At 46.6% G+C, this 22,707-nt stretch overlaps 1 protein-coding gene across 3 annotated transcripts in view; it reads right to left on the bottom strand.

Annotated features, from left to right (window-relative positions):
- Nucleotides 1–22,707, bottom strand: part of SYMPK (symplekin scaffold protein) — a 46,392-nt gene that overhangs the window by 14,697 nt on the left and 8,988 nt on the right. For all 3 annotated transcript variants that reach the window (XM_053607827.1, XM_053607825.1, XM_053607826.1), the window contains 8 exons: nucleotides 19,795–19,921; nucleotides 18,411–18,660; nucleotides 16,310–16,480; nucleotides 14,344–14,583; nucleotides 9,359–9,513; nucleotides 5,950–6,100; nucleotides 2,220–2,424; nucleotides 448–598 (listed from right to left, as the gene is read on the bottom strand). In XM_053607827.1, coding sequence (XP_053463802.1) covers nucleotides 448–598; nucleotides 2,220–2,424; nucleotides 5,950–6,100; nucleotides 9,359–9,513; nucleotides 14,344–14,583; nucleotides 16,310–16,480; nucleotides 18,411–18,660; nucleotides 19,795–19,921 — 1,450 coding nt within the window. The remainder of the gene's footprint in view (nucleotides 1–447; nucleotides 599–2,219; nucleotides 2,425–5,949; nucleotides 6,101–9,358; nucleotides 9,514–14,343; nucleotides 14,584–16,309; nucleotides 16,481–18,410; nucleotides 18,661–19,794; nucleotides 19,922–22,707) is intronic.

Genomic DNA, 22,707 nt, shown 5'->3' with positions numbered 1-22,707 from the left:
TTTTAAATAGTGTCTTCATACACTAGTGGTTAATTAAAAATTAAAGAATGGGTCAAAAAAGTCACCTGAGGTAACAGCAGCAAGTGGCAGAATCAGGATTTAAAACCAGGTTATGTCTGAATCTAGAGAATGATAACATTACCAACCACAAAGAACCAAGACCACAAGAGTGGCCCTCACTGGCAAGGCACTTCCTGACACCTGCCTTGTGCTGGTTAAGCACACACGCACATTTGCACATTTTTCTCTTGTCACCATGAAGAGCTGCTGCTATTATCTCTGGTTTATGGAAGATGGAGTGAAGCCTGCAGAGGTGACTGTGAGCAGCAGAGCTTGGTTCTGCAGCCAGACATGTTTGACTAAGGGCCTGACTCTTGGCTGGGATGTGAGGCAAGCTCTTGAGAAGAGGGACTAGAAGAACAGGCTTTTGGGAGGACAAGGGCACACCTGGGCTGCCCCGCTGCAGGCCACGGCCTTCTCAGCCCGCAGGATCCGCTTCACAGCACCCAGCTTCATGGCTTCGACCTGGGCATCGGTCAGGGGCTTCAGCACATCACTGAGACGGAAGATTTTCTTGCGCCCACCAGCACCTGCTAACCTATGTAGGAGAGCAGGGATAGGGACACCGTGACTCAGGGTATCCTTTCTGCAACCTAGTCCCATCTAGTGATTCTCCCCACCTCAGGAGACTAGGCAGGCCACACAGGACACAGCCTTCCTTTTTATTTATTTATTTTTTTTAGAGACAGAGTCTCATTTTGTCACCCTCGGTAGAGTGCCATAGTGTCACAGCTCACAGCAACTTCCAGCTTTTGGGCTTAGGCGATTGTCTTGCTTTAGCCTCCTGAGTATCTGGGACTATAGGCACTTGTTACAACGCCTGGCTATGTTTTTACTGCAATTTTGCCGGGCTAGGTTCCAACCCGCCACCCTGGGTATATGGGACCGGTGCCCTACTCACTGAGCTATAGGCGCCGCCCTCTTTCTATTTTTTTTTTGAGACAGAGTCTCACTATGCCCACCTCGGTAGAGTGCCATGGCGTCACAGCTCACAGCAACCTCAAACTCTTGAGCTTAACCGATTCTCTGGCCTCAGCCTCTCAAGTAGCTGGGACTACAGGCGCCCGACACAATGCCTGGTTATTTTCTGGTTATAGTTGTCATTGTTTGACAGGCCTGGGCTGGGTTTGAACCCCCCAGCTCCAGTGTATAGGCTGGCACCCTAGCTGGTAAACTACAGGCACAGAGCCAGGACACAGCCTTTCTAGCTCCCCTGTGATTTTGAGGCATGGCAAGGGTATGAGTGAGGAAGAGGAGGCTATTTTTTTTTTTGCATAACGTGTCTTAGGGAAGGCACTAATATATGAGTGGAGATCTGAATGGAGGGAGGGAACAAGATGCACAAATGTTTGGGGACAAGCTTTCCAGGCAGAGAGAACAGTAAAGGCAAAACCTTAAAGTGGGGATCTGCTTGTGGGGTGGAGGAGGGAGTGAGGAGTGCAGAGGACATGCTGGGATAGCAGGTTGTGCTCAGTTGTGTTATTGAGACTTGGGTGGAGCCAGGGCCAGGCTGGCTGGGTTTTGTGGTGTGTAAGGAAGATAATTAGGACAATGATGTTGACAACCAGTAGCACTTACTACACATTAAGAATCATGTGAAATGCTTTGCCAAAACAATCACTTTTAACTTATAGTTATCTAACCATCACTGTGAACTAATTCTTTCCTGATCCTTACCTATTTTATTTTCTTTTATGAGACAGTCTCACTATGTTGCCCTCGGTAGAGTGCCATGGCATCACAGGTCACAGCAACCTCAAACTCTTGGGCCTAAGTGATTCTCTTGCCTCAGCCTCCCGAGTGGCTGGAACTATAGGTGCCCACCACAGTGCCTGGCTATTTTTTGTTGCAATTGTCATTGCTATTTAGCTGGCTTGGGCTAGGTTTGAACCCGCCAGCCTCATCATGTGTGGCTGGTGCCATAACCACTGTGCTATGGGCATCAAGCCCATTATACCTATTTTAGACATAAAAAGGGGGCCATTTTTACAGAAAAGAAAACAACAGAGGCTTAGTGGTTATTGCTGACTCAGGAGTCAGAGAGAACCAGGTCCAGACCTCTTTCCATCTCACATATACACTGGTATACGCACAGAAGCCAAGAACCAAAAGCACAGGGCAAGGCTCCCATCTTTTCCAGCACCTGGAAGGGAACTCACCGGGGCTGTGTGACTGGGATGATGGGCTCTGGCCTCCTCTTGGCCTGGGGCACTTCCTCTTCCAGAGGGGACATGGAACTCAGAGAGCCGACCACTGAGATGGCTTGGCCTTGCGCTGACAGGCGCCGCTTGATCAGGACACTCTCTGGCTTTACCACCTTCTCCTCCTTGGGCTCCTCCTTGCACTGTTTGGTTTGCTCCACGCCTGAGAAGGAGGCAGCAAATGAGCACTTAGCACATGAGACCCACCTGCTCCTATCTAAGTACCTCCTATATGCCCAGCTGCCCAGCTCTAAGCTTCATACATACAAACCTTCTTTAAGTCTGCACAATACCTTCCTAGAGCTGATACTCTATCTCCATTTTGCAGTACAACAACTAAGGCTCAAACTAGAAATACCATTTGTTGCTGGTGGGAGTAGCAAATGGTACAGCCACTTTGGAAACATGATGAGCAGTTCTTTTTTTTTTTTTTTTTTTGTAGAGACAGAGTTTCACTTTATTGCCCTCGGTAGAGTACCGTGGCGTCACACAGTTCACAGCAACCTCCAACTCCTGGGCTTAGGCGATTCTCCTGCCTCAGCCTCCCGAGTAGCGGGGACTACAGGCGCCCGCCACAATGCCCAGCTATTTTTTGGTTGCAGTTTGGCTGGGGCTGGGTTTGAACCTGTCACCCTCGGTATATGGGGGCGGCGCCCTGCTCACTGAGCCACATGCGCCGCCCTTGATGAGCAGTTTTTAATACACTGATCATTTCCTAACCTATGACTCAACCATTCCCCTCCTTGGTTCATTATACTCCTCCTTGGTATGTATACACTCAACAGAGGTGAGAGCACATGGGCATCAAAAGACTTGCACACAAAAGTTCACAGCTGGGCAGTGCCTGTGGCTCACCAAGTAGGGGTGCCAGCCCCATATACCGAGGGTGGCGGGTTAGAACCTGACCTCAGCCAAACTGCAACAAAAAATAGTCAGGCACTGTGGTGGGCACCTGTAGTCCCTGCTACTTGGGAGGCTGAGGCAAGAGAATCGCCTAAGCCCAAGAGCTGGGGGCTGCTGTGAATGGTGATGCCACAGCACTCTACTGAGGGAGACAAAGTGAGACTCTGTCTCTAAAAAAAAAAAAAAAAGTCCACAGCAGCTTTATTTACAATGGCCCGAAAGTGGAAATAAGTCACAAGTCCATTAATAGGAGTGTAGATAAATAGTTGTGTATTCACATAAGGGAATACTACTTAGCAGTAAAAGATAAGCAACTAATTCAAATGACAATATGGATGACTCTCAAATTATAATGAACAAAAGAGGCCAAACTCTTTGTGATCCCATTTATATAAAGTTCAAGAACAGGAAAGGACAGTGGTGCCCGTAGCTCAGTGGGTAGGGTGCCAGCCACATACACCAAGGCCGGTGGGTTTGGACCTGGCCAGGGCATGGTAAACAACAATGACAACTGTAATCACAAAACAAATAGCCGTGTGAGTGGATTGCCTGAGATCACAGGTTTGAGACCAGCCTGAGAAAGGGCCAGACCCCATTTCTAAAAATAGCTGGGTGTTGTGGTGGGCACCTGTAGTCCCAGCTACTTGGGAGGCTGAGGCAAGAGAATCGCGTAAGCCCAAGAGTTTGAGGCTGCTGTGAGCTGTTAACACCATGGCACTCTACTCAGGGCAACAGCTTGAGACTCTGTCTCAAAAAAGAAAAAAAAAAAAGAAACAGGAAAGGAGACAAAAATCGGAACAGTTGAGGTTGCTGTGGTTTTCTCTGGAGTTAGGATACTCTGACTGCTGAATGGAAAGGAGCAAGAAAGAACTTTCGTTTTTTGTTTTAGTGACAGAGTTTCACTTTGTCACCCTGGGTAGAGTGCTGTGGCATCACAGCTCACAGCAACCTCTAGCTCCTGGCCTCAGGTGATTCTCTTGCCTCAGCCTCCCGAGTAGCAGGGCCTACAGGCACCTGCAACAACGCTCAGCTATTTTTTGTTGCAGTTTGGCCAGGGCTAGGTTTGAACCCACAACCCTCAGTATATGGACTGGCGCCCTACTCACTGAGCCACATGTGCCGCCCAAGAAAGAACTTTCTATAGTGCTTTATATAAATTAGGCTGGGACTACAGGCGCCTGCCACAATGCCCGATTTCAAAATCTGAACTCCAAAATCTGAAACTTGAATGTCAACACGATGCCATGAATGGGGAATTCCACACCTGACCTCAGGTGACAGGTTACACTCAAAACACAGTGAAAAACTTTGTTTCATGCATAAAAGGACTAAAAATATCATATGAATTTACTTTCAGGATATGTGTATGATGTATATAAGAAGCAAATGGCTAGGTGCAGTGGCTCACACTTGTAATCCTAGCACTCTGGGAGGCCAAGGCGGGTGGACTGCCTGAGCTCACAGGCTTGAGACCAGCCTGAGCAAGAGTGAGACCCCGTCTCTAAAAATAGCCAGGCATTGTGGCAGGCACCTGCAGTCCTAGCTACTTGGGAGGCTGAAGCAAGAGAATTGCTTGAGCCCAGGAGTTTGAGGTTGTTGTGAGCTATGATGCCATGGCACTCTACCAAGGGTAACACAGTGAGATTCTGTCTTAGGAAAAGAAAATAAAAAACAAAAAGCAGGGTGGCGCCTGTGGCTCAGTCGGTAAGGCGCCAGCCCCATATACCGAGGGTGGCGGGTTCAAACCCGGCCCCGGCCAAATTGCAACCAAAAAATAGCCGGGCGTTGTGGCGGGCGCCTGTAGTCCCAGCTACTCGGGAGGCTGAGGCAAGAGAATCGCTTAAGCCCAGGAGTTGGAGGTTGCTGTGAGCTGTGTGATGCCACGGCACTCTACCGAGGGCCATAAAGTGAGACTCTGTCTCTACAAAAAAAAAAAAAAAAAAAAAAAAGCAAATGAATTCTATGCTTAGAGGTGGGTCCCATCCCCAAGATATCTCTCTCTCTCTCTCTCTCTTTTTTTTTTTTTTGTAGAGACAGAGTCTTACTTTATGGCCCTCGGTAGAGTGCTGTGGCCTCACACAGCTCACAGCAACCTCCAACTCCTGGGCTTAAGCGATTCTCTTGCCTCAGCCTCCCGAGTAGCTGGGACTACAGGCGCCCGCCACAACGCCCGGCTATTTTTTGGTTGCAGTTTGGCTGGGGCCGGGTTTGAACCCGCCACCCTCGGTATATGGGGCCGGCACCTTACCGACTGAGCCACAGGCGCCGCCCCCCCGAGATATCTCATATGTAAATATTTCAAAATCCCAAAACATCCAAAATCAGGAACACATCTGTTCCCAAGTATTTTGGATAAGGTGTATTCAACCTGAATCTTGAACTGGGTAGTCATTATACTAGTATGTTTACTTTCTAACAATTCACTAAGGTATACACTTAAGAGCTGTGCATTTCACTGTACATATTCTATACTTCAATAGTACTGTTAAAATGGGGAAAAACTCTGAGGCTCAGAGAGGTTAAGTAATTCAACCGAAGTCACAGAGCTGCTAGGTTGATGAGGCAGGTCTGGTTCAACAAGACGTCAAACTTAGGTCTGTTGGATTTCAAAGCAAAGGACCAGAAAATACTGAGCACTCATTCTATCCATGGGACCCGTAATTATTTACATGTTAGCTCTCACTTGATTTTCATCTGCACCAAGAGGAGCCTTTTTTCCAGTAAGGAGAACCCAGTAGCCATAATTATCAGCTTCCGGCCCAAATCAGCTCTAGGAGACACTGACCTGGCCCCAATCCTGCAGCCGTCATCTGTGTGGCCATGAGCCGAGCCAGGTGCTTGATCTGAGCTTCAGTGCCTGCTGATTCCACAGGCGTGTAGATGGCTTGGAAGGAGGCGGGCATGGCCTCAGGCAGGTACACCATGCTGATGAGGACCTGCGGGAAGCCCAGACCAACGTTGGCCAACATTAGGGCCAAACTAAGACTGACCTAGGCCCACTCTCCTGGAGCTCAGCCTCTAAGGCAGTGGTTCTCAATCTTCCTAATGCCACGGTCTTTTAATACAGTTCCTGTGGGTCGCGACCCACAGGTTGAAAACCACTGCTCTAAGGGAAGCCAGGGAGAAAATGAGCAATGATACAGTGTGGTGCTTGAGAGGGAAGTGCATGGTTCCATGTGCTGCATCAGGAGGGCACACAAGGTTTTGGCTTCCCAGGGAAGTAACACCTTGGTTGAAAACTGAGTGGAGTGGCAGGACATGGTGGCTCACCCCTGTAATTCTACCACTCTAGGAGGCAAGGCAGGTGGATTGCCTGAGCTCACAGGTTTGAGGCCAGCCTAAGCCACAATGAGACCTCATCTCTAAAAATAGCTGGACGTTACGGTGGGCGCCCGTAGTGCCAATTACTTGGGAGGCTGAGGCAATAGAATCACTTGGGACCAAGAGTTTGAGGCGGCTATGAACTATCATGCCATGGAACTCTACCAAAGGTGACAAAGTGAGACTCTGTCTCCAAAAAACTGAGAGGCGGGTAGGAAGAAGCCTGGTGTAGGGAGTGTCTTTCGGTGGGAAGGATATGTATTCCAGGTATGGGAGAAGGCTCAGTGAAGGTTCAATGAAGACTATATGGACTGGGAATTGACTTAAAAAGATGAGCAAACAGGGGCAGCGCCTGTGGTTCAGTGAGTAGGGTGCCGGCCCCATATACCAAGGGTGGTGGGTTCAAACCCAGTCCCGGCCAAATTGCAACAAAAAATAGCCGGGCGTTGGGGTGGGCGCCTGTAATCCCAGCTACTCGGGAGGCTGAGTCAAGAGAATCGCCTAAGCCCAAGGATTTGGAGGTTGCTGTGAGCTGTGACAGCATGGCACTCTTCCAAGGGTTAATAAGTGAAACTCTGTCTCAAAAAAAAAAAAAAAGATGAGCAAACAGGGCAGCACCTGTAGCTCAGTGCGTAGGGCACCAGCCAAATACACAGAGGTTGGCAGGTTCGAACCTGTCCAAGGCCAGCTACATCAATGACAACTGCAACAAAAAAAAATAGCCAGGCATTGTGGCGGGTGCCTGTAGTCCCAGCTACTTGGGAAGCTGAGGCAAGAGTTTGAGGTTGCTGTGAGTTGTGATTCACAGGCACTCTATCCAGGGTGACAGGTTGAGACTGTCTCAAAAAACAAACAAACAAAAAAACGAGCAAACAAAAAAGAATGCATCCATGGGTGTTAGAAATTTTTTTTTTTTTTTTAGGAATTGTTAACAAAAGATAATTTCAAACTCCCTACACATTTGGAACTTTAAATATACACTCTAAATAATAAAATAATTAGAACAGAAGATAATAAAACTACTATAATGCAGCTAAAATGGTACTTAGATGGAAAATTCAATCCTTAAATGCTTAATTGAAAAAGAGGACTAGAAATTAATCAGTCAATCATTTAACTTGTAACTTTATGGAGAAAAATATTCAAAGAAAGTAGCAGGAAAAAAATAAAGGCAACAGAAATAAAGCAAAAGGTTCTAAAAGAAAAGCAACAGAGCTGGTTGCAGACTAGAGATCCCTTAAGCCCAAGAGTTTGAAACCAGCCTAGGCAACAGCAAAGAATCAATTCTTTGAAATAACTGAAAATAAGCAAATCTTTGGCATGATTGGACACAGTACTAAGAACAAAAATGAGCACATTGGGCGGTGCCTATGGCTCAAAGGACTAGGGTGCCAGCCTCATATGCCAGAGGTGGTGGGTTCAAACCCAGCCCTGGCCAAAAACTGCAAAAAAAAAAAAAGGGCGGCGCCTGTGGCTCAGTGAGTAGGGCGCCGGCCCCATATGCCGAGGGTGGTGGGTTCAAACCCGGCACCGACCAAACTGCAACAAAAAAATAGCCGGGCGTTGTGGCGGGCGCCTGTAGTCCCAGCTGCTCAGGAGGCTGAGGCAAGAGAATCGCGTAAGCCCAAGAGTTAGAGGTTGCTGTGAGCCGTGTGACGCCACGGCACTCTACCCAAGGGCGGTACAGTGAGACTCTGTCTCTACAAAAAAAAAAAAAAAAAAAAGAGCACACTACTACAGAGACAGCAGGTATTTTTATAAATGTAAAAGAATACTATGAACAACTTCATGGCAAAAAATTTGAAAAGGACAGTTTCCTTGAGAGATGATGGAAAAGGCAGAATGACTTAACAGAACCCAGATCAGACAGGGCCTACTAATGCAAGTTGAATTTAACCTATTTAAATTTCATTTAAATAGAAAGCCAGAGAAGAGATTTCAGCAAGGGAGCACCATGATTTGTACTTTAGAAAGCTAAGTCTTGGAGCGGCTCAGTAGGTAGGGTGCCGGCCACATGCATCAGGGCTGGTGGGTTCAAACCCAGCCCCGGCCTGCTAAAAACAAACAAAAAAAATAGCCAGGCGTTGTGGTGGGCACCTGTAGTCCCAGCTACTTGGGAGGCTGAGGCAAGAGAATTGCTTAAGCCCAAGAGTTTGAGGTTGCTGTGAGCTGTGATGCTACGGCACTCTACGGAGGGCAACATAAGTGAGACTGACTCAAAATAAATAAATAAACTTCAGTCTTCTAAAACAAAGCAAAACAAACAAACAAACAAAAAGTAGCCAGGCGTTATGGCAGGTGCCTATAGTCCCAGCTACTCAGGAGGCTAAGGCAAGAATCACTTAAGCCTGAGAGTTTGAGGTTGCTGTAAGCTGTGATGCCACAGTACTCTACCAAGGGCAACAAAGTGAGACTATCTCAGAAAAAAAGAAAGTTAAGTCTCAGGCAGTGCCCGTGGCTCAGTTGGCAGGGTGCAGGCCACATGCACCAAGGGTGGCAGGTTTGAACCCGGCCCAGGCCAGCTGCAACAACGGCAACTGCAACAACAACAACAAATAGCCAGGCTTTGTGGCAGGCGCCTGTGTTCCCAGCTGCTTGGAAGGCTGAGGCAGGAGAATTGCTTAAGCCCAAGAGTTTGAGGTTGCTGTGAACTGTGACACCACAGCACTCTACCAAGGGTGACACAGTGAGACTCAGTCTCAAAAAAAAAAAAAAAAGAAAGCTAAGTCTCCAAACTGACAAGAGGAGGTTTAAGGGGGCCAGTGCCAGGAAGCAAGTGAGGTCATCGGGAGGAGGTGGACAGTATACAAGAGGTAGGGGAATGGATGAGATCCTTCCTCTTTACCCCAGGGACAACTGGGCCCCATCCTTACCAGATTTGCCACGTTGTCGGGCGTCAGTAGAGGCTGCAGGAACTCGGCAGTAATATCTGTGTCTGATTGGCCTGAGATTTGGGCTGAAGCCTTTGAAGTCCCTGACGGGCCTGGCTCCAAGTCTTTGTCCTCATCATCTTCCCCCAGGTTGGGCTCTGAGGGAGGGAAGGAGAAGAAGATGCTGGCCCTAAAGAAAGCAGCAGCCCTTACTCTGCTTGGGAATTCCAGGTGGTCCCTGCCTCCAGCCAGCCCCAGCAAAGAGAAGCAGCACTGTGACAGTGGATGCAGATCTACACTGCAGCCCTGCTTCTGGCCTCAAAGTGCCATATGACCTTGGGCGACTACCTCCCTCTTTCTGGGCCTCAGTTCTCATCTGAGAAATGGAATTAAGGCATATCACTCCAGCTGAACAGAGTAAGTTCCAAGAAGACAGTATTATTATTTCTTTTTTTTTAGAGACAGAGTCTCACTTTATTGCCCTCAGTAGAGTGCTATGGCGTGACACAGCTCACAGCAACCTCCAGCTTCTGGGCTTAGGCGATTCTCTTGCCTCAGCCTCCCAAGTAGCTGGGACTACAGGCGCCCACCACAACACCCAGCTATTTTATGTTGCAGTTTGGCTGGGGCTGGGTTTGAACCCACCACCCTTGGTATATGGGGCCAGTGCCCTAGTCACTGAGCCACAGGCGCCGCCCCCACCAAGAAGACAGTATTATTAACAAAAAAGATCAAGTAATAATTCCATGGAAACTTATTATTTAAAAACTTCTATTTTTAAAATAGTGTTCAATTTTCCCAGGAATCAGGAAATGCAAAAACTCAAAACAAAACCCCCCAAATACTATTAAGAGAGCATGTTTTGTGGCCAGGCATGGTGGCTCATGCCTATAATCTTTACACTCTGGGAGGCCAATGCGGGAGGATTGCTTGAGCTCAGAAGTTCGAGGACAGCCTGTGCAAGAGCAAGACCCTGTATCCACTAAAAAAATAAAATGTAGCTGGGCATCATGGTGGGCATCTATAGTCCCAGAGCTACCCAGGAGGCTGAGGCAGGAGGATCACTTGAACCCAGGACGTTGAGGCAGAAGGATCACTTGAACCCAGGAGTTTGCGGTTGCTGTGAGCTAAATGTCATGCGGCTCCCGGTCCCATGTAAGCAAGGGCCAGGGTATCACTTCTGAAGTACTCCTGTCAAAAGTGCATAACCTGGGGCAGCGCCTGTGGCTCAGTGAGTAGGGCGCCGGCCCCATACGCCGAGGGTGGCGGGTTCAAACCCGGCCCCGGCCAAAACTGCAACCAAAAAATAGCCGGGCGTTGTGGCGGGCGCCTGTAGTCCCAGCTGCTCGGGAGGCTGAGGCAAGAGAATCGCTTAAGCCCAGGACCTGGAGGTTGCTGTGAGCTGTGTGATGCCACGGCACTCTACCCGAGGGCGATACAGTGAGACTCTGTCTCTACAAAAAAAAAAAAAAAAAAAAAAAGTACATAACTTGAATCCAATTAAAAGGCAAGAGCAGACAACCCCAAAAGGATGAACATTCCACCAAACAACTGTCCTGGACTTCTTCACAACAATGCTGTCATGAAAGACAAAGGATAGCTGAGGAAGTGATTTGAGAGACATGCCAACTAAGTGCAATGTATAATCCACGCCTTGTGAAGAGTACATAGTTTTCAGTACTGTTTTTATAACTAGTGTCTAAGTTCAAAATAAAGAAGTTTAAAGAAATAGAAAAATAGAATTGATAGACAAAAAATAACTTTAAATGTGCAAACCCTTTGCCCCAGCAACCCCATCACTAGGAATCTATCATTTGATTAGATACGATACACACAAGATGGGTATACTATAGCAATCTTTCTACTTTTAACAGAGGTCTGGTTAAAGTGTCCATGTGCACTACAGATTATTAAGCCATCATTAAAAAGAATGCAGATTTCTATGTGCAGACATAGAAAGAACTACAGATGAAACTAAATGAAAGGCCAGGCATGGTGGCTATAATGCTAGCACTCTGGGAGGCCGAGGGTGGATTGCTTGAGCTCAGGAGTTCAAGACCAGCCGGAGCAAGAGTGAGACCCATCTCTACTAAAAATAAAAGACTGAGGCAAGAGGATCACTGGAGTCTAAGAGTTGGAGGCTGCTGTGAGCTGCAATACCATGGCACTCTACTGAGGGTGAAAAAGTGAGACTGTCTCAAAAAAATAAAACCAAAAACCAACTAAATGAAAATAAATCATGCTACAGAACATTCTGCTTAGTACGTTTAACTATGGAAAAATATAGTTAGATCCCTACCGCATGCCTTATAACAAAATCAATTCCTTATTTTACTTAATTTTTTCTTTTCTTTTAGAAAGAGTCTCACTCTGTCGCCCTGGGTAGAGTGTTGTGGCATCATACCAACTTCAAACCCTTAGGTTTGAGCAATCCTCTTGCCCCAGCTTACTGAGAGTAGTTGGGACTACAGGCATATATCACCATGCCTGGCTAGTTTTACTAGTTTTGGTAAAGACAGGTTCTCTTGCTCAGCCTGGTCTCTAACTCTTCACTCAAGCAATCCACCCACCTCGGCCTCCCAGAGTGCTACAACTATTTGTTGTTGTTGTTGTTGAGAGAAGAGTCTCACTTTGTTGAACTTGATAGAGTGTCATGTCATGATAGCTCACAGGAACCTCAACTTTTGGCTCAAGTGAGTCTCTTGCCTCCGCCTCCCAAGTGGCTGGGACTATAAGTGCCTGCTACAATGCCCAGCTACTTTTAGAGACAGGGTCTCGCTCTTGCTCAGGCTGGTCTCGAACCTGTGAGCTCAGGCAATTCACCCACCTCTGCATCCCAGAGTGCTAGGATTACAGGACCACCACTGGGCCAAATTCCTTTTTTTTTTTTTTAATAAAAAGGTAAGTTTTTTAAATGTTCTAGAAACAAACATGGATAACTTTTTTTTTTTTTTTTGAGACAGTCTTATTCTATTGCCCTGGGTATAGTGCCTGCCATCATCGTAGCTCACAGCAACCTCAAACTTCTGGGCTCCAGAGATCCTCTTCCCTCAGCCTCCCTAGTAGCTGGGACTACAGGTACCTCCCACAACACCCAGATAGTTTTCTATTTTTAGTAAAGATGGGGGTCTTGCTCTTGCTCAGGCTGGTCTCAAACTCCTGAGCTCAGGCAATCCACCTGCCTCAGCCTCCCACAGTGGGAGGATTACAGGTGTGAGCCACTGGACCCTGTCCATTCTACTTATTTGTAAAACAAAGGAAAGAAGGGCTCTAGACATATAAAGCACCCTGAAAAAAACCATAAGGAAGTGTTCATACTTGGGGAGTGGTTACTTTTAGAGGAAGACATTTTATTTTATTCCTTTCTATATGAATTATTATTATTATTTTTTTTTTTTTTTGAGACAGAGTCTCAAGCTGTCACCCTGGGTAGAGTGCTGTGGCGTCACAGCTCATAACAATCTCCAACTCGGCTTGGTGCCTGTGGCTCAAACGGCTAAGGTGCCCGCCACATACACCTGAGCTGGCAGGTTCGAATCCAGCCTGGGCCCGCCAAATGACAATGAGGGCTGCAACCAAAAAATAGCCAGGAGTTGTGGCGGGCACCTGTAGTCCCAGCTACTTGGGAGGCAGAGGCAGGAGGATCACATGAGCACAGGGAGCCTAGGAGTTGGAGGTTGCTGTGAGCTGTGATGCCACAGCACTCTACCGAGGGGGACAGCTTGAGGCTCTGTCTCAAAAAAAAAAACAAAAAGGGCGGCGCCTGTGGCTCAGTGAGCAGGGCGCCGGCCCCATATACCGAGGGTGGCGGGTTCAAACCTGGCCCCGGCCAAACTGCAGCAAAAATATAGCCAGGCGTTGTGGCGGGCGCCTGTAGTCCCAGCTATTCGGGAGGCTGAGGCAGGAGAATCGCCTAGACCCAGAAGTTGGAGGTTGCTGTGAGCTATGATGCCACAGCACTCTACCGAGGGCGATAAAGTGAAACTCTGTCTCTACAAAAACAAAAAACATAAAAACCCTCCAACTCTTAGGCTTAAGCAATACTCCTGTCTCAGCCTCCCAAGTAGCTGGGACTACAGGTGCCCATCACAATGCCCGGCTATTTTTTGGTTATAGTTGTCGTCGTTTGGCAGGCCCAGGCTGGATTAGAACCCGCCAGCTCCGATATGTGGCTTGCACCTTAGCTGCTTGAGCTACAGGTGCCGAGTCATTTCTATATAATTTAAATAATCCATAATTTCTTTTTTTTTAGAGACAGAGTCTCACTTTGTCACCCTCGGTAGAATGCCATGGCGTTATAGCTCACAGCAACCTCCAGCTCTTGGGCTTAGGTGATTCTCTTGCTTCAGCCTCCCAAGTAACTGGGACTACAGGAGCCTGCCACAACGCCCGGCTATTTTTTTGTTGCAGTTTGGCTGGGGCCGGGTTCGAACCCACCACACTCGGTATATGGGGCCGGCACCCTACTCACTGAGCCACAGACACTGCCTATAATCCATAATTATTTATTAAATGTACTATATACTTTAATAATTCTATTTTGGTATCATTTACCATATGTCATATTACATAATATAATTTATAATATAATATTAATACAAATTCAGCATATAGTTTAAGGTAAATAATTAGGTAAAGAATCAAACATTTTAGCCTTGTAACCCATAGTTCAGTGGTTAGGGTGCCGGCCACAAACAATGGGGCTGGCGGGTTCAAACCCGGCCTGGGTCTGCCAAATAACAATGACAACTACAACAAAAAAATAACCAGGCATTGTGGCAGGCACCTGTAATCCCAGCTACTTGGCAGGTTGAGGCAAGAGAATCGCTTAAGCCCAAGAGTTAGAGGTTGCTGTGAACTGTGATGCCAGAGCACTCTACTGAGGGCAACATAGTGAAACACCTCTGTCTCAAAAACAAAAACATTTTAAGCCTGGTTAGCCTCCACTCCACCTCCCTCTAGGCCCCACACTCAGATCCTCAGCTCACCTAGTTTCATCTTCTTAAGTGTGGAATCTGAGTCATCTCGGGGCCGCTTGCGGGCATCCTTGCTACTGGGCATATTGCGGGCAATCTCGGCCTGAGGTGTGCCCAGGTCCACAAGCAGGGTGGTGATCTGAGCCTGGAATTCCAAGGAGGCAGGGTGCTTCAGCACACTCAACAGGTGCAGCTTGAGGTTCTTACGCACACTGCTCACCTGAGATTTGGCCAGTGTCGGGGGGAGGTTGGCTGTAAGGAAAGCAAGAGGTTAGTGGTATAGACCAGCGATTTTCAACTCGTGTGCCCTGAGAGGATTTTAGGTGAGCTATGAAAAAATTTTTTTTTTCTTTTTTTGTTTTTGAGACAGAGTCTCAAGCTGTCGCCTTGGGTAGAGTGCCATGGCATCACAGGTCACAGCAACCTCCAACTCCTGGGCTCAAGTGAGTCTCCTGCCTCGCCTCCCAAGTAACTGGGACTACAGGCGCCCACTACAATGCCCGGCTATTTTTTGGTTGCAGGGCCTGGGCTGGATTTGAACCTGCCAGCTCAGGTGTATGTGGCTGGCGCCTTAGCCACAGGCGCCGAGCCAGCTATGAAAAATTTTAAATGTCATTAAAAATTTTAAATTATTTTCAAAAGAAGTTGAAAGCACAGTAAGCATATTCTACTTTTTACTCTTTTTTTGATCAATATAATTTAAGTGTGCCATGGAAGTTTAACTATAGATTCAAGGGTGCCGTGAGAGAAAAAAGGTTGAAAAATACTGCCATAAGGAATCTCATGGCACCCTGCTCGTCTTGATTCCTGCCCTCAAACTTGGGCAGTGGTTTTGTGGGCATCTCCCAGAAATGCCCTCAGATCTAACATATCCCCTTCTCCCAGACAAGTTGATATTTACAACCCTTAAAAGGTCTGTATCATTATTAGTCAACCTGAAAACAAATAAGACAAACACACCCTCCCTTTTATTAAACATAAAATCTCATCTCCCTCCAACTCCAGACTAGAACTTACAAAATGCTTCCCCTGGGAGGGCTATAATCACTACCTTCACCTCCTGAAATTCTCAAATGAACGGCTACAACACGTTACTGCTGGTGTCTTGCCACTCCCTGGAGTAAGAATGACTCTCTAATACCTAACCGTCACCTTGATGAGTGGGCCTTCCTGTTTCACAGCAAAAATGGATGCCTGTAATTTTGTTTGTTCAGCATCCAATGCTCCTTCCTTAGCCAACAACATTCCCATTCCTTTGAGGGAACCACCCTGTTTCCATTCTCAGTCTAAATGGGCATGAGACCAAGGGCTAGTGAGAACCCCACATTCCCTTGACTGCTGTAATTGGCCCAGAGATAGGCTCGTAATCTCTGCTCAGCCAATCAGAAACAATGGGCATCAGCACCTGGACTTTTGCTGGAATGATTAGGAAGGAGACATTCTCTTTCCCCTTGGGTTGCTAAGTTGGTGGAATGTAAGCCTGGAGCTATGGGGTGCCATCTTTGCTACTCCAAGGAAAGAGCCAGAGAATGAAGCCAAGATGGAGAAAATAAAAGCCAAGAGATAAAGAGAAACAGATCTATTACCTACACACACTCATACCTCAATCCCAGATTTCTCAGTTTTCATATGTGCACAAAAGCAGAGAAAACAGTATGAGTCTCTATGTGTTCATCAACATTTTCTAATCTTGGGAACAAATATCCTCTTCCTTGTTTTGGTGTGTGGGGTTAGAGAAGATGGAATAGTCGAAAGTTTTTTTCACAGACTTCATGGCATTTTACTCACATATACCTCAGTGGTAAAGCCAGTTTTGAAACAGGTTTCTGTCACATGCCAAAAGATTCCCATATAATCTAGAGACTCCCACAGCCTGCTAGATTGAAGAGTAGTACTCAGGGGTCTGCCACCCAGCTTACAACTCTCAAGAGAGAACAGACTGGCCAGTGAAGAGGAGAAAGGGAGGGAATCAACCTACCATGCAGGGTTTCATAGGCCTGGATCACTTCAGACATGAACATGGGTCTCTGCCGAGCAATGTTGGCAAGGGAGCCCAGTGCTGTGGTGAGGTTGATGGAGGAGATGGCAGGGTGCACCATGAACTTGAGCAGTTGCTCCAGGGCTGCCTTTCCCTCCTCCCATAGCACATCTAATGAGGGAGAAAAGAGAACCTGTCAGTGGGGTCCGTTCTCCCAGGCCTCTGGTAAGAGTAGCTTTTGGGATCAAAAGAAAGCAGGGACTTCTGGTACTTAGAAATCTGTGAATGGCTAGGAAAACAAAATTCAGTGGTTGATAACTTGTAGGCAACAGACTATTAATGAGTATAAATATGTAGTAATGAGGATATTCAAAACATGGGCTTGTAAATAGTGAAAAATAAAAAATAATTTTATTTACTTATATCCAACTACAGGAAACAGACTACATGAGTTTCCTTGATATGAAACTTTCAATATGGGTACATATGTGTACATACATAGACAAAGAACTCAAAGTCCCCTGTAGCACCATTTCTCTCACTCTGGTCCCGAAACATTAACACAACTTTGGTAGATATTTTTCCAGACATTTTCTAAGCAAAAACATACTGAATGCCACCTTCTTTGTAATAGTGAATAAAAAACAAACTAAATGTCTACCAACAAAGAATTGTTTAATAGAATGGAAGGTTCCAGGGCTGGGAGCAGTGGCTCAAGCCTGTAATCCTAGCACTCTGGGAGGCTGAGGTTGGTGGATTGTTTGAGCTCAGGAGTTCGAGACCACCTTGAGCAAGAGTGAGACCCCAACTTTAAAAACAGCCGGGCATGGTGGCGGCCTGTGGCTCAGTGGGTAGAGTGCCAGCCCCATATACCAAGGGTGGCAGGTTTGAACCCGGCCCCGGCTAGCTAAAACAGCAATGACAATTGCAACAAAAAATAGCCGGGCACTGAGGCGGGCGCCTGTAGTCCCAGCTACTCAGGAGGCTGAGGCAAGAGAATCGCTTAAGCCCAAGAGTTGGAGGTTGCTGTGAACTGTGACACCAAGGCATTCTACCGACGGGGACAAAGTGAGATTATGTCTCAAAAAAAAAAAAAAAAATAGCCGGGCATGATGGTAGGTGCCTACAGTCCCAGGTACTCTGTAGGCTGAGGCGAGAGAATTGCTTAAGCCCAGGAGTTTGAGGTTGCTGTGAGCTGTGATGCCATGGTTCTCTATTGAGGGCAACAAAGTGAGACTCTGTCTCAAAAAAAAGAATGGAAGGTTCCCATACTATGGAATACTGAGTAGCCATTGAACATGACTCTGACAGGGAATGATGTCCCTAATATTATTAAGTCAAAGAGATTGTTAAATAATATATAAAAACAGGTAATATTTATGGAATGCTTACTATGCTGGACATAGTTAAGTCACTAAATGCTCATACCTACATCCTAAAGTAGATGACGTAATAAAAATCCCCTGTTCCCTAGTGAGGAAACAGGCTAAGAGACAGAATAAGTTACCTGCCCTGTGGCAGAGCTGAGTTTTGAACATAAGCCACTATATTCTAATGTCTTTCAGCTGAAAATATAAAGCATGATTTCATTTTTGTAAAGTGAAAAGCAAACAAAAACAGACCCTATGAATGTATACATACAAATATCTATATGTGCACAGGAAGGTCTAGAAGGAAACATAATACTCTTAACATTGTTTATCTCTAGGAAGGTATTGAAGGAGAGGTATTATTCCTTTATATTTCCCCATAGTGCTAGACATTTACATAGTGTATATGTAATACTTTTGCAATTTGCATAAATCTAGCTAGCACTTATTAGCTCATACTTTCATGGAACCTCACTACAAATCTGTGAAAGGGGTACTATGCTCATCTCCATTTTGCAAAAAAAAGAAAGTTCTGAAAGAAGTAACTTCCCCAAGTTCACAATGAGTAAAGCAGCGAAGGTAGGATTTGAGCCTAACATTAGGGCTTTTAACCACTCTACTGTCTCCAAAAATTAAACACCAAAAAAGACAAAGAGGCGGGAAGTGAAGGAGAGGAGGAAAGGCACCAGGGCAGCACCGACAAATGGTACCAGCTGATGGGTGGTACTCACTGTACTGGATGTAGGGGTGGTCCCGAGGGATACGATCCAGGCTAATGTCATGCTCCTGGCGTCGGGGTATCTCTGAGTCAGCCATGCGGGGTGACAGGGTAACAATGAGGCCCTCTACAAACTTGATGGCATGAGTGCGGATGCCATCATTGTCAGAGTCCAACAGCAGGATGATGTCCCCAGCCATGGCAGATACCATGTCCCAGCAGGCCTCCTGGAGCTCGCTAATGACCCGTGACTTCACCATCCACTGCCAGTAGACCAGGGGAATGAGAATGACAGAGTTGAAGACAACACATCAATCACCAGCACCCTCCACCACTATCCAGAGATCCATAAATGATGATGAACATGTTCATTTGGTTAACAGTTACTAAGTTCCATCTCTGTCCACAGTGATACTAGGGACAGGACCCACTGGAGGCCAGGACAGGTCTGGCCCTACTCTCCTGGGGCTCACAGATAGTGACAACCCAAAATGATAAAAGGTTCAAATCTTTTTTTTTTTTTTTTTGTAGAGACAGAGTCTCACTTTATGGCCCTCGGTAGAGTGCCGTGGCGTCACACAGCTCACAGCAACCTCCAACTCCTGGGCTTAAGCGATTCTCCTGCCTCTGCCTCCCAAGCAGCTGGGACTACAGGCGCCCACCACAACGCCCAGCTATTTTTGTTGTTGTTGTTGCAGTTCGGCAGGGGGCTGGTTTTGAACCCGTCACCCTCGGTATATGGGGCCGGCACCTTACCAACTGAGCCACAGGTGCCGCCCTCAAATCTTTTTTTTTTTTTTTTTTTTTTAGTTTTTGGCCGGGACCAGGTTTGAACCCACCACCTCCCGTATATGGGTCCGGCGCCCTACTCCTTTGAGCCACAGGTGCTGCCCAAAAGGTTCAAATCTTAAGGAAGGCAACGGAATAGCAATGCTGACCTCACAGGTGGTGGTGATTAAATAGATTACCCCATTTCATTACGACCGATGAACATCACACTATAGTGTGTTCTTTCCCTGTCATGATCTATAATCAATATTTACGCAATTCTTTAATTAGGGTCTATCTCCTTCACTGGGTTATATGCAACATAAAGGCAGGACTCGACCTGTTTTGGTCACTGCAGTGTCCCTAGCATTACCTACCACAGTGCTGGGCACAGAGAAGTGCTCAGGGAATTTTGTTGAATGAATAAATGAATGGACTGATGGAACAAAGGATGGTTAATGGCAATTTCCAAGCCAGGAGACCACTAGATACCTTTGTGTTGTCTGTTCCCATAGACCAATAGCACATCTTGCTCCTGAGTGCCTGATCCTGGTTTTGAATTCTAACAGATTAGTCTATAAATGAGACCTGTCAGGCAGGATGCCCCTCAGTAGGAAGGAACCTCTCACCTGCAAGGCCACCTTGTAGAGCTGAGTCATAGTGAGGATGGCCTTCTTTACCACGTTCACATTCTCATCCCGCAGGAGCATGTTGAGGTTTGCAATCAGTTTCAACAGTAACTCGATGTCTCGCTTGCTGCAGGATGGATAAAAAGGGGCAAGGTTAAGATGGTCTTAGGGCAGGTGGTGGGACCTAGGGTCCAGGAAGAAAGGAAAATCAACCCATCTGCAGAGGGGTGGAATGGAAATGTCAAAAGTCAGGGACTACCCCTGCCTTGTTTGCCAGCACATTTGGAAGTTGGGGACAATGCTTGGCACCTCCAGACTGACCTGCCCCTGAATGCTCTATCTAGGCTGATTGTGCAATCCCCCTCTTTTGATCTCTCAGGGGACTGCTCTTCACATAAGGAATGGCAAAGCTAGACAGATGTGTGCATTTGGGCAGGTGACTCCATCTCACTTAGAATACCAGTACCTGGGGCGGCGCCTGTGGCTCAAAGGAGTAAGGCGCCGGCCCCATATACTGGGAGTGGTAGGTTCAAACCTGGCCCCAGCCAAAAACTGCAAAAAAAGAATACTAGTACCTAACCTCACAGGTTATTGTGAAAATTTCAATAATGCACATAAAGAGCTTAGAGAGTGCCAGACATGTAGAAAGCATTCAACAAATACCAGCTATCTTAACTCAAAAGCATTTTCTTTTGGTAATAACTAGGTTTTGTTTTTTAGTTTTTTTTTTTTTTTTAAGTGATAGGGTTTCACCAGCCCAGGCTACAATGTACTGGTATGATCATAGCTCACCGTAACCTAGAAATCCTGGGCCAAAGCGATCCTCCTGGCTTAACCTCCTGAGTGGTTAGGACTATAGTACCACTACCTCTGGCTAATTCCTTTTTTTTTTGTAGAGACATAGTCTCACTTCATGGCCCTCGGTAGAGTGCCGTGGCGTCACACAGCTCACAGCAACCTCCAACTCCTGGGCTTAAGCGATTCTCTTGCCTCAGCCTCCCGAGTAGCTGGGACTACAGGCGCCCGCCACAACGCCCGGCTATTTTGGCTAATTCCTTTTTTAAAACTTTCTGTAGAAATAGGATCTTGCTATATTGCCCAGGCTGCTCTTAAACACCTGGCCTCAAGTGATCTTCTTGCCTTAGCTTCCCAAAGTGCTGCAATTACAAGCGTGAGCCACTGGAGCTGGTGGTAATCCCTAGTTTTGTTAAACTAAGTCTGAGGGCTCTGAAAGTGAGAATTGTTTTCTAGTCCTGAGGACTAGCAGTGTCTTTTTTTTTTTTTTGAGACAGAGTGTCACTTGGTCACCCTTAGTAGAGTATAAAGTTGCTGTAGACATCTTAGTTCACAGCAAACTCGAACTCTTGAGGTTCAAGAGATCCTCTTGCTTCAGCCTCCCAAGTAGCAGGGACTATAGGCACCCACCACAACACCCAACTATTTTTTAGAGACAGGATCTCACTCTTGCTCAGGCTGGTCTTGAACTAATGAGCTCAGGCAGTCCATCCACTTCAGGCTCCCAAGTACTGGGATTACAGGTGTGAGCCACCACACCTGACAGCAGGATCATTTTTATTGAAGGAAAGAAAGGCTTCCAATAAATGTTTGTTCAATAAATGAATAAATTCAAGGCCAATCCCTAGAGCTCGGAACATAAATAAAATTTTCTGGCTTGGCTTGGCGCACGTAGCTGAGCAGGTAGGGTGCCAGCCACATACACCGGAGCTGGCAGGTTCAAACCCAGCCCGGGGCCTGCTAAACAACGACAACTACATAGCCAGGTGTTGTGGCAGGCGCCTATAGTCCTAGCTACTTGGGAGGCTGAGGTAAGAGAATCGCTTAAGCCCAAGAGTTTGAGGTTGCTGAGCTGTGACGCCATAGCACTCAACCAAAGGCGACATAGCGAAACTCTGTCTCAAAAAAAAGAAAAAAAATTTTCCCCTGCATGGGGTATGGGGTGCCTGGAGCTTAGTGGTTTGGGCGCTGGCCACGTGCTCCGGGGCTGGTGGGTTTGAACCCGCCCGGGCTTGCTAAACCAAAAACCAAACAAAAAGAATTTCCCAGCATGTATTATAATCTGAAATTAAGTATCAATCAATAATCAGTCAAAAAACATGAAACTCAGCTGTCAGCCACATGATGGCAGAAATATCTGTTTTTGCTCACTGCTATATTCCTATAGCCTAAAACAAATACCAGGCACATGGCAGCCACATGATACATATTTGCTGAATGAATGGGGTTTTTTGCACGCTCAGAAAATTTACCTCAAATCCTCCCAGTAAATGGAGGAGATTGAGAATTAGGGTTCTGGTGTCATAGACATGGGTTAAAATAAAATCCCAGTTGGCTCGGCGCCTACAGCTCAAGCGGCTAAGGCGCCAGCCACATACACCAGAGCTGGAGGGTTCGAATCCAGCCCAGGCTTGCCAAACAACAATGACAACTACAACCAAAAAATAGCTGGCCAGTATGGCGGGTGCCTGTAGTCCTAACTACTTGGGAGGCTGAGGCAAGAGAATCGCTTAAGCCCAGGAACTGGAGGTTGCTGTGAGCTGTGACACCACAGCACTCTACCAAGAGTGACAGCTTGAGGCTCTGTCTCAAAATAAAATAAAATAAAATCCCAGTCCTGCCATATACTAGCCATGTGACCTTAGGAAAACTCACTTCATCTCTCTGAGCCTCAGTTTTCTCTTCAGTTAAATAGGTCAAACAACTTATTCCATAGTGTTATGTCAAAGACTGAATAACAAAATAGGTCAAGCATTTAGTTCAGTGCCTGACAAACAGAAAAATTTAAAAAATAAGGGCTATTTTATTTCCTCCAGTCACAAAGCATTTAGTAAATGTTTAATGAACAAATGAGTGAATGATTCAGCTTGAACACGTCATTTTACCACTCTGTGTTTC

This window comes from Nycticebus coucang, chromosome 10, assembly GCF_027406575.1.
Source record: "Nycticebus coucang isolate mNycCou1 chromosome 10, mNycCou1.pri, whole genome shotgun sequence".
In the NCBI taxonomy this organism is placed as follows: Eukaryota; Metazoa; Chordata; class Mammalia; order Primates; family Lorisidae; genus Nycticebus; species Nycticebus coucang.
The sequence above is the reverse complement of the archived record's forward strand: the minus strand, read 5'-3'. Positions and strand labels throughout refer to the sequence as shown.